Consider the following 12,501-nt stretch of genomic DNA (forward strand, 5'->3'; position numbering starts at 1 on the left):
CACTTTGATGCTTCTCAGGATTGGTATGCAATACAGAATTTGAAGAAAAGGTTTCGGTTGCTAATCCAAGTACTGTCTTCATCCGTGGATCCAGGCAGACTGTCAGAGACTGCCCTTGAACTGCACTGTTTGACTCTTCGATAGGATTTCTTTTTACTGATGTGTACTTTTCCACTTTGCCCTTGCAGTGTTCTAGGAGAGCCATTCTGCTGTATATGGCTTGCCACTGTTTTTTTTTATTTGATGAAGGGCTGTGTTCAGCACATTGCTGGGCACATCATCTGTGTTTATGAGGAGTCATGGGATAAAGTCCATCAGTGCTTGAGAGCAGAGCTGTGGCTTCTCCTAAAACACTAGTGAGAAATGGAGATCGAATTTTCTCCTGCAGACATGAGGGCTTTAGTAGCCATTTCTTTCTTTGGTCACTAGGAAGCTCACAGTCAGATTCCCTCCCTGCTTTTAGCAGTCTTGTGGGTGACTATGTACGGACAATAATTTCTACTATTGATATCCTTTTATTGTTCAATCCTTTCGTCCCCCTCTACTTATGTTTTTTAATCCATTTGCCCCATACGAGCATGGTAGCACATCCTCTCCAGGCTTCTTAGCTCCAGGCAGACTTTTCTTTCTTTCTTTTAAAAGATTGTATTTGTTTATTTTGCAGAGAGAGACAGAGTGAGAGAGAGAACACAAGCGGGGGAGAGGGACAGGGAGAAGCAGGCTCCCCATGGAGCAGGGAGCCTGATATAGGGCTCCATCCCAGGACCCTGGGATCACAACGCAAGCCCGAGGCAGACGCTCAACTGACTGAGCCTACCCAGCTGCCCCCAGACAGACTTTTCTTATTATCATTTGAGAAACTACCTGGATACCCTGTAGGCACATCAGACTTAATATTCTCTAAAGGAAATTCTTTCTTTCTTTTCAAACCTGCCCCTCTTCTCCTTTCCTCCTTTGGTAAATGGGTCCCATCTGTTTGGTCATGGAAGTTGGCAGTTTTGCTGTCTTTGTTGTCTTCTCTCTCTCATATCTCATCCAATGGTTAACCGAATCTGGCTGCTACACCACATTTCAGATCTCCCCAGAAGCTTTCGTCAGTTCTTGCCTGGACTCTTTGCCTGGTTTCCTGTCTAGCCTCATCTACCATGCATCCGTGATGCACACTGCGGTCCGTTATTTAAAAATCAGTTGCTCTCCTAGAATGTTCCTTACAGAATGAAACCCAACTCACTTACATGACATTCAAGGGTCTTCATAATGTGCTCCCCAGCCTGTCCATTCCTCCCTCCCCTTTGCCTCCTTCCCAGCAGCCACAGGCCCACTCAGCAGCCCCTCAAAACAAAATGCATGTAAGTATCGAGTTCTCAAGGCCTCAGGTGCCCTTCCTGGTTCCTTTAAGCCTTTATTTTCCTAAGGCTCCTCTCGCGTAATACGTTGTGTTCTCTCTCTCTTTTTTTTTTTTTTTCTCACCATGGAAGATCTAATTACATCCTCCTCAGTCTTTCCATATCTTTTTCTTAATACGAGTGTTAGAGCATTCTTTGCCCTATTTTGGACTTTGCTGCGTGTGCGTGTTTCTTCCCAAATCGTGAGCTCCTCAAAGAGTTTGGCTAAGTTGAAGGAGGGAATAGACCCGGTATCTGCCAACCCTCCTCTTACAAACAAAAGTAGATGGACTGGGGGACTGTGGAGTCCTTAGGACTGAGAGTTTCTTCCGTGGGTAAGGATTATGGCTAATTAACCTTTGATCTTAAAATGGTAATAGTATATGTACTCTGTGTAATGGGAAATTTGTAATGTCATCATGATAAAGGTTCTAGCAGTCAATGTGGGTTTTTATAATTTCTGTACAGAAGAAACTTATCTGATTTTCTTTCTTTCTTTTCCTTTTTTTGTTTCTGGGTTTTTGTTTATTTGTTTGTTTGTTTGTTTGTTTTTAGGAATAGGCAAGTCAAGAGGCTGAAAATCTGAAGAATGTTTTCAAAGGGTAATCTGGCTGTCCCTTGCTGGTTATGGAGGAGCATGAGGAAGCTATTTCTATTACTTTCTGTCTTGCTGTCCCATGCAGCTCATTTGGAAGGCAAAAAGGATAATCAGTTCATCTGGAAACCAGGTAGGAATATCCTGGCTGTTCTTTTGTCCCGTTTTCATTAATGAGAAAAATATTCTTTCCATCCTTATTCTTATTTCTGCAGTAGTAGGAAATATCCAGAGAAGAAAAACAGACTCCTTTTCTTTATAATAAAGCTTACTTTTAATTTTTATTTCTGCATAATTGTCACCTCTATCTGTGACGCTTGTTATACTTGTGAATTTTCATGTTGTTGTCAATTAAAGTTATGATTTCCATAGTTACATCTGCTTCTCCTTTGTCAAATATATCACCACTGTGCAGCACATTTCTAGCAAGAATGACATCTGAGTTTAGCTGATATTCTCAGCTAAAAATGCATTGGACCAGTTCTGTATGTCCCTTTCTTTTGGCTGACAAATTAGTTAGCTATTTATTATTGAATATTTTCTAGCATAGATCCTACATATCTAGGTTTGGGAGCATGAAAAATTGTCCTAATACCTTTATTCATTAGCTGTGACTATGAAGTCTCCTTAATGTGTTTTGAGATCTTGAGCTACCTTGTACATAAATATATGAATAAGTTGAACTGAAATTTGGAAGCTTATACATAACTCATGTTCTTCTCTAAGCATTTCCTTAATTTGAGTGTGAGAAAGATCTGTTCAATTGAATTTTAAAGGCAATAATTTATTATCTTAAATGATGGACCCAAACATCTTGGCTCTTTGTATCACTGATGTGTTTCTTTGCTCTAGATTTTAATTTTCTTCAAGGTTCATAATCAGATCATTTAAAATATTTATTACTCTTTCAGGAGTCCATTCTTGCAAATACACATAACTTAGACACTTAATATCTTGGAAAAGGAAAATGGGATGTTGTGGAAGACGTATGGTCCTAGAAGAGTTTTCATTTTATTCTCATCAGTTGTAAATTAAATAGACTGCAAATGTATTGTGTCACCATAAAAATATGTACAAAAGTGATATTTGTAATATTTAAATGACTTTGCAAAAATGAAAGTAAATTATGCTTTAAAGTATATTAAGTAAAAAAACCCAGCGCCATTAGAGATATGGCCTGTAGGAAATTTAATTGCACTAAAGCCCTTATAAATTAATTTAATTGTGGGCTCTAATACCACATTAGTGATTTGTGTTTTTTACCTCATAGTAGTTTTAGTAATCTTTGGAAATAGTTCTAAAAGTCAATCTTGCAATTCTGTGAAAGAGGCTATTTTGTTTTAATCACAAAAGGCTAAACATTTTATCAAATCTAAATGAGCAAGTTTATATGACTTCACTCTTGTCTAAAGTTCTTCCAAAAAGTGCAATTAAGATGGAAAGTAGCAAATCTGAACCACAGATGAGATGTGTGGAGAAAAAGGGCTTATTTGGAAGCCAATTTTCAAAATAAGTCTGCTCTTGTAAAAGCAGGTCATTTGGAACAAGATGTGGCAATGGATGTATTCTTTGATAACTGTCAAACTTCAGTTTCAGAGAGACGTTCCTTCCCATCAGACACATCGGATTGTTCCAAACGGGCATCTCTGTCATCAATTGCATTTTCCCTAGTGTTCATTATTTCTTTCCCTCCTTAATGTGCCATCAAAAGGGTGGTAAATATGTATTTCCCGTTTGGGTTTGCTTTGAAATTACAAATGTATTACATGTATATGACCAGATATTTTAAGAGTAGAAACAATTTGAAAGATACAAAATGGAATGCCAAAGTCCAGACCATATGTTTCAATCTCCTTCAGAGATTTTCTTTGGACACGTAAGTACCTCTCCATGCATGTAAGTGGGTATAAACCACATAAGATACACACAGACACACACAAAGTATTCGTAGTATTATTATTTACGGTCTGACAAAAAAGACAATGTATATGCAGAGAAGGTCATGGGGAGCAGTTGAATAAAAGGACTACTTGAGAAAGTAGGGAGGTGTGAGCAGAGGTTAAGCAAAGCTACAAGGAATTGTGGAGTGCCCCTGAGCTAGTGTCAGTCTTTATGACTTGTGGATCTGCAGGGGCAAAGAAAGGAAGTGGCTTCTGGAATCTGGAGGGAAACTTTATGGAGAGGATGCTCAGCTGATGTCATGACCTTTAGAGGGATATAACCAACCTGCTGTGAGAAGTAGGAAAAGAGCCAGGGGACTGAACAGCCCTCACCCTTGTATCTCCTGCCAGGGCTCTCACTGGCTGAATCCAACTAGAAGCCACAAGGCAAGGGACCCCTATTGATTAATCTATCCAGACCAGACTCCTGGATAGGGAGCAGAGTAGAAATTGGTGGAGAAGGTGGTCCTTAAAATACCTAATTCATACATGTATATAGGTACATACATATACACACTTTACTTTGTACAGTCAGAATATTACTATGTGCCCTTTGTTTGCAGCTTGCTTTGATCACGTAACATGTTGATGTACATTACCTATTAGTGCAAATGGGCTAATTTCATTTTTTAATGGCTATATAGTATTCTTTTGTACTTGTATTCAGTAATTTATTTAACCAGTGCCTTGTGGCTTTATCTTTTCTTCTCCTATTGCTTTGCATTTCAGCAGTTTTTACTGTTTTGCTGCCATAAATTGTAGTGACATGTATGCAACACTATTTAAAAGGTAAACAATAATGTCATTTTGAGGAGTCATATTCAGTAGAGCAATTCTGGGTCATTACCTTCAAAGGCAATTTTAATATCTTAGAATCTATTACTATGTATGTGAGTCTATTATATTTCATTTGGAATTTTTTTTTTTTTAAAGAACCTGCATTGCAGGTGACATCAGTTTCATTTTGTGAGTATATTACCAAATCTCACAACTCAGGTCCAGTGTATTCTGGAATTTAAACAGCTTTCCCAGGAGACCCGAATAAGTATATTTGAGAAACCTAGAAACCATTTTCTGGGTTTAGATTGTAGTATTAACAAATTAAAGCTTTTTGTTAGTGTCTGTTGTTTTCCCTTGAGTCCATAGATGAGCTGTTAATCAACCTCATTCAAATTGGAGGCATTTCTACGTGACTCCTGGCTTTGGACAAACAATGTATTGATGAATAATAAGTGATTGGCACATTAGGTTGCTAAGGATTTCTGTACTGACTGAGAGAAAGTCTGGTGAGCTGTAGGCTGTGGGGTCATTGATCTGGCAAGGCTGTTGCTGAATGCCTGTCATCATTGTGATGGGATCCTTTGATCTATATTTAGTGTCGAGCAGTCTGCCATCCATGCTGAGGAAGAAGGATTATGTCAGCAAGAGTACCAGATAAGGACTGATGTTGCTTGTTGCTTTAAGTAAATATGTAACTATTCACATCTGCATGCCTTGTAGAGATGAACAGATCATGGTTTCTGACACCAGAGTAACTAGTGGTCTCAAAACATTTCTCAGAATTGGTTCTAAGGGGTTCATTCATTCCACTAATACCTGTCGAGTCCTTACTATGTGTCAGGCACTTTTACAAGCACATGAGATAAACTGAGAATAAAACAGACAAAGGCATAGGGTAATGAACATGATCAGGAAGGTGAATAAACAGTGTGCTAGATGCTGGTGAATGTTTGTAAGGAAAGAGAAGGCAAGGAAGAGGGATAGGCAATGAGAGGTGAGAGGCTGGAATCACCAGCAGATGGGCTGTTGGGATGGCTCACTGAGGAGGTAAGTTTGAATAAAGACCTGAAGGAAGAAGGGAGTCTGCCATGGGGACACAAGGTAAAGAATTCAGATGAAGGGAGCAGCAAAGGCAAAAGGCCCAGAGGCAGGACTGTGTGAGTCATGTTTGGAGACCAGAGAAGAGCAGAAGACCATGCTGGAACAGAGTGAACATGGGGGCAGTGACAGATCAGGTCAGAGATGGAATGGGGCCCATCAGGTGTGTCCTCAGAGGTCAGCATTACAATTTGGCTTTTGCTCTCAGTGAGACAGAAAGATTCTGGAGAATTTTGAGAGGCAGGTGACATGATCTTGATTTTTAATAAGATTTTAGTAGAACCATTGTAGGTGGTCTGTTAAGAATGGTGGAAGAAAAAAAAGTGGTGGAAACAGGGAGGCCTGTTAGGAGGCTTCTGTAAAAATAATGAGGAATGATGATAATAGATTGAGCCAAGGTCATGGCAGTGAAGGTGGTGAGGAGAGATTGAACCCTGGGTATACCTAAGGTCCTGGTTTTCAACCAGAGGTGATTTTGCCCAGTGTAGAAGCCCCCTCCAGTAGACAACCCCCAGAACAATGACTGGGCTCTCGAGTCTCAGTAGTGCCATGATGGAGAAATCCTGATAGAAGGTAAAGTATCATGACTTACTGCTGTGCGGGGGAAGCTAAGAGGTTCAGGGGTGGCACTGAAACTCTGCCCTGTGCAGCTGGACGAGTGAAGCTGCTGCCACTTAATACAGTCTGATTGTGAAGGAGCTGGCATGGAGTGACCAGTTGCAACTTGGGACTGGACATGTGACATTACTGAGCCTATGAGAAATTTGTGAGAGATGCTGACCAGGAAGTTGCATATATGAGTCTGAATTGAGGAGAAAGGTCTCTGCTGTAAGGGAGATGTAAATTTGGAAGTCCCTAGCAAAGAGGTAGAATGTAAATGTATAGCTTTAGAACCGAAGAGATGACCTTGAAATGTGTGATCCATGTATAGAGGACACACTTCTAACAAGCTTTCGTGGGACCAAAGGGCATTAAAAATTAGAGTAGTAAAATACGCATAACATAAACTTTACTCACTGTAACCATTTTGAAGTATACAATTCAGTGACATTCAGTATGTTCACAGTTGGTGGGGATGTCACCACTCCCTAGTTCCAGAACATTTTCATCACTCCAAGTTACATTTTGCAAGTGAGTTTATAAAAAGACTGGAAAACAAGTTTTGCTATGAATAATAAGGTATGAAAGGGAAAAAAAATCCACATTTGTCTCTTTGTGAGAAGATCTTTTAATAGCCTTAAATCATCCTAAGAGATCCTTTGAGTATACGAGAAAGAGCTAAATCTTCGAATATAGACAGACCCACATTCGAATCCTAGTATCTAAACAGGAGAGAGTTCTTTAACTTCTCTCAGCCCTCTTTATCCATCCAAAAATGAGGGTAATAAATACTTCATGGGGCTGTTATGAACTTCAAGTAAAATAGTATACTGAAATAATTGTGTATAGTATACTTATTCAAGAAATGTTAGCTATTTTTTTTTATCATTATTAAATAATAATTCAATGCTTACAATATCCTTGCTTTTATGTTATCCAATTTTTGGATACTTTTGTTCCTTAAACAAAGGAGAGATGGGTGTGACAGTTAAACATATTCTTTTTTTTTTTTTAAGATTTTATTTATTTATTTGACAGAGATCACAAGTAGGCAGAGAGGCAGGCAGAGAGAGAGGGGGAAGCAGGCTCCCCGCTGAGCAGAGAGCCCGATGTGGGGCTCAATCCCAGGACCCTGGGATCATGACCCGAGCCGAAGGCAGAGGCTTTAATCCACTGAGCCACCCAGGCGCCCCAGTTAAACATATTCTATTAATAAGTGGTCATAAGTAATTTCACTAACTTTATAGGTCTAAAACTTTCTTTATAACACACTCTAAGAAAGCTTTACTTTCCATAGCTTCTTCCCAGTGAATAAAATGACTCATGTTCTAAGAACTGAGTAGGCAAGTTGGAATTAATCGTTTGGGAGAAAAAAGGGGGGGTCATGAAAATGATATTGTATAAGGAAAATGGATCTTACACAGGACAATATTTAATTATAGCTTAAATAATAATGTTTTCAGTGTTGACAACACTTTAAGAAAAAAATTATATACATATATCTAAAGTTTGGGAATCCTAGGAAAATCAAATGTTATTAGGAGAGAGCTATTTTTTTTTTTTACTATATCTGAGAACTATTTCTTTTGAGAATTTGATTAAATTGAAATCATTTTAATTACTTCTATGGATATTAATTTGTCTTAGAGACGTGCATAATATAGTCTCAGTGGTGTGATTTCTGTGATATCAAAAAGCATAGACATATATGGCATGGGATTCACTGCTAAAAATTCTAATTATTTTTCCTTGGAGACCACAGGTACTAATTTTATAATACTCTCAATAAGTCAGAAAAAGTCTATATTACTTAAATCATATAAAATAAATTATTCTACTTTTTTTCTTAGGTAATACTATAATGCACACTCCCTGAGGACAGGGATTTTGCCGACTTTATTCATAGATATGTTCCAGGCACCTAGACCATAGATAACTGTTGCATGAAATATTCCCAGCACATTACATACTTGAAGAATGAGGGGAACTGTCTTCTGTGGGTTTGTGTGTGTATTATGTGTATGTTTGAGAGGGTTATAAAATGATGAGACTGAAGAAATAGAAGGTATGATTCTTGTTATTCTAGGACTTGAAAGAAATATTAAGGAGAGAATATAAAATTAATAAAAGTCAAAGTCAGACTTATGAACCAGTAAATATAGAAATAAATGGTCCATATTTCCTACTTGCTTCGTTCCAGGACCCTTTCTGATCATCTCTGGGAAAAGATCTTGAAGACATGATTCTATAAAGAGGAAGAGATGCATAGTTAGAAATTCACTGTTAGTTCAATTCCTATGGTGATACATTACAGTCACATGTCATCTCCTGGTTCATTTTCATGGAGATGGCTACTTTCAACTCCTTTTGCTGTTTGTTCTGATGTTCCCCTCCATATTTCTAAGCCATTTGCTTCTTTTTGAGAGTTCTTGATTTATACATATTAGATACTTCCTATTGATTTTCTATTATGTTAGTTGAGATATAGCCCTCATCTCCCTGTCACTTTTCTTCCTCACTACCCCCTTCAAACTGGTGAGATGAAAATCTCTAAATCAGTGAGCAGTATTTATATGATTATTTTTACACAGATACTGTTCTCTGCTCAGCCAACCAGCATACTATGCTTCTGTGTCCCTTCTTTTCAGTTTTTTTTTGTTTGTTTGTTTGTTTGGCACATAAGTAAAAAAGTTGCCTCATTATTCGGTTTCACCTTCTTTGAGCCTATCGCTATCTTTCCCCCAATGAGGCATTTGATGGGTCACACGCCTGTTGTTAATTTTTGAACTCTTAGGCATGGTTGCATATTTGTGCTTTGGGGGATCTTTCCACTGTTGTTTTCTTTGGAACATTCCTTCATTTTTCTCATCTGGAACCTCATGGTCTCTATTCTGTTTCTCTTCTTTGCCTTTATTGCTTTGTTTTCTAGAACTGCTAAACTTATCTGGTAAAGCTGCTAACATAGGGTACATTGGAAGTAATTATTCATATCTGAAAGGTTTCTGTAGTTGTCATACATTTAACCGATAGCTTGGGTATGGAGTTCAAAGTTAACAAGAGTGTCCTGTACCACTTATGCTTCCTCTACATTTCTTCTTTTCTTTTATTTATGTGTTTGCTTGATCGTGGTCTCTGATATGGGGATATATGAAAAATACACTCAGAATTTTGAAGGTTTGCCTCCCTGTATTTTAGCCTCTGGTTTTGTTATTCTGATCTCATCTCTTTGTACATTACTTGCTTGTTTTCCTTTTTCTGGAACCTTTTTTTAAAGCAGAAAGTTCTGAAATTCATGATTATATATTTTGGGGTAAGTCTTTTCTCCTTATTGTGCTGAACATTGGGAGGATATTTTAATAAACATGCTCAGGCTCTAGAGTTCTGAAGTTTATTTTGTATGTGATTTACTCCTTCCTGAAACTTCTCAGGCAAGTATTTCAACTCTCAAGCTGATCTTCAATTTTGAGATATTTCCCCCATTTTTTCTTTTAATTTTTTTACATTTTAATTTCTAAAATATCGATTCTACTTAATCTTTCAGCCTTTCCTTTGAATACTTTTAATTTTATTATCGCATTTTTTAATTTCTAAGACCTCTCTTCTGATTATATTTTTTTAGTGCACTTTGTTTCTAGATATAGTGTCTTTCATTTAAAAGATGTTAATAATAATTTACTATTTTTCCCTTTCATCCTCTGTATCATTTATGCTTCCTCTAAATTTCTTCTTTATTTTTACTCATGGTCTCTGATGTGGGGAGTTTTCTTTCTTTCTTTTTTTTAAAGATTTTATTTATTCATTTGACAGACAGAGATCACAAGTCGGCAGAGAGGCAGGCAGAGAGAGAGGAAGGGAAGCATGCACTCCGCTGAGCAGAGAGGCCCATGTGGTCCTCTCCCAGGACCCTGAGATCATGACCTGAGTGAGGCAGAGGCTTAACCCACTGAGCCACCCAAGCGCCCCAGGGGAGCTTTCTTTTAATGTCCTTTGATTACGGTCTATCTCCTTTGTGTTTCCCAAGAGAAACACTGGAAGCTGATGGAGCATTCTGCATATCTGACTCCACCTGGCTTCATCATCAGGCTTCTCAGTGTTGGGCCTGCTTTTTTTATTGGAGAATGGTTTCCTCAAAAGTCTATATCCCTCAGTCCTAAAGGGCTTTACTCTGGTCTTCATATATGGGTATTATTTAAGGTAAAGCCTAAGCTGCTAACAAAGATACTCCCAAGTACAGTGGCTTAAAAACAGTAGCACCTCCTGTTGCTTTCCTGGGAAGGTCGAGTAATGTCAGGGGTCCAGATTGATCGGTGATTCTGCAATATATAGTCCTTCAGTCATGTATGGTTTTTTTTCCCCCCAGTTTTGTGGAAGGATATTATTCTCCTCTGCCCATCCAGGCTAGGTCACAGTCATTTCCATGTTCTAGATAATCAAAAGTCAACTTCTGTTATTAATTTGAAATTATGTTATATTTTAAACATCATTCTTAGAAATAAAATGTATAATCCTAAAAAAAGAAAAAAGTTAACTTCAACAAGTAACATAGACGTTCCATACATGTTTCATTTCTCGGTTTCTGTGTAACAGTCGGGTCTAAAATAACAGTTGCACACAAAACATCCATCAAGTTGGCTCATACATTTGTTGGGGAGTAGTGGTCTAGGTTCTCACTTGGGGTCTTTTAGGCTGTTGCAGTTGGAGGGTAGCAGGGGTGAGTCATGTGGAAGGCTTCGTCAGCCACATGCGTGACACCCAGCTTGGAAAGTCTCAAACAGCTGAGGCTGGACTAGCTGGGCCTCTAGCTTCCTTTCTTTCTGTGTGGTCTGTGTCCCTGGTCTCTCCATCTTGAGGCTCAGGGTAGCCTAAGCTACCTCTCACATGGTAGCTGAGCAGTCTCAGAGCAAACTGCCATAAAGACACAGGCAGGAGTGGTGTGGCTTTTTCAAGCCTAGACTAGGAGCCATGCATGGTCAGTTCTGCCACATTCCACTGGTTATAAGAGAGTCTCTAATGAAGGAATTTAGGTTCCATCTTTTGATGGAAGGAGAGACAAAAATCTGCAGGTACATTTTAAATTTGCCACGATCTATCACTTCTGTTCACGTCTGTTCATATTCCATATTGTTTTGTGGTCACTTGTAGCCACAAGGGAAAGTGGAAAATGTAGCCTGTGGTTTGGCAGCTATGTATAAGAAGGGAAAATAGATTTTGACATGATTAGCAGTCTTCATTACACGAGCTCTTTAGTGTCTGAATTACTCAGGGTTCTCTAGAGAAACAGAGCATATAACATATAGATGTTATATATATGTATATGTGTGTTTATGTATTGGGGGGAGAGAGTATATATTGTCTATCTATTATAAGGAATTGATTCACGTGATTATGTAGGCTAAGAAATGTCATGATCTGCCATCTGGATGCCCCAGAAATCCATGCTGTCGTTTCAGCTTGAGCCTAAAAGCCCGAGAACCAGGGGAGCCAATGGTGCAAATCCCAGTTCAAATGCAGAACAATGCCTCAGCTCAAGAAGTCAGGCAGAGAGTGAATTTTTCCTTCCTCTGTGTTTTTGACCTGTTGACGTCCTCAGTGGATTGGAGGATCCCTGTCCAAAATGGGGAGGGAAGTCTGCTTTACTCAGTTTATTGATTCATATGTTAATCTCATCAGAAACACCCTCACAGATATATGCCAATCACAGATATATACCAGTAAATAATGTTTAATTTAACTAAGTATCTGGGCGTCCTGTGGTGCAATCAAGTTGTGACTATACATGAAATTGTGATCATACATGAAATTGTGATCATACATGAAATTGTGATCATACATGAAACTGTGATCATACATGAAACTGTGATCATACATGAAATTGTGATCACACATGAAATTGTGATCACACATGAAATTGTGATTACACATGAAATTGTGATCATACATGAAATTGTGATCATACATGAAATCGTGACTACACATGAAATTGTGATCATACATGAAATCGTGATCATACATGAAATCGTGATCATACATGAAATCTTGATCATACATGAAATCGTGATCACACATGAAATCGTGATCATACATGAAATCAACCATCGTCCCT

General features: G+C 38.4%; 1 protein-coding gene across 1 annotated transcript in view; it reads left to right on the top strand.

The window, feature by feature from the left end:
• The first annotated feature begins 1,945 nt into the window (after positions 1–1,945).
• Positions 1,946–12,501, top strand: part of THSD7B (thrombospondin type 1 domain containing 7B) — a 730,694-nt gene continuing 720,138 nt past the window's right edge. Inside the window, exon 1 of the mRNA XM_004774248.3 lies at positions 1,946–2,113. Within this exon, the coding sequence (XP_004774305.2) occupies positions 1,975–2,113 (139 nt within the window). The 5' untranslated portion in view covers positions 1,946–1,974. The remainder of the gene's footprint in view (positions 2,114–12,501) is intronic.

This window comes from Mustela putorius, unplaced genomic scaffold, assembly GCF_011764305.1.
Source record: "Mustela putorius furo isolate JIRA1106 unplaced genomic scaffold, ASM1176430v1.1 tig00003867_pilon_pilon_pilon, whole genome shotgun sequence".
Classification (NCBI taxonomy): Eukaryota; Metazoa; Chordata; class Mammalia; order Carnivora; family Mustelidae; genus Mustela; species Mustela putorius.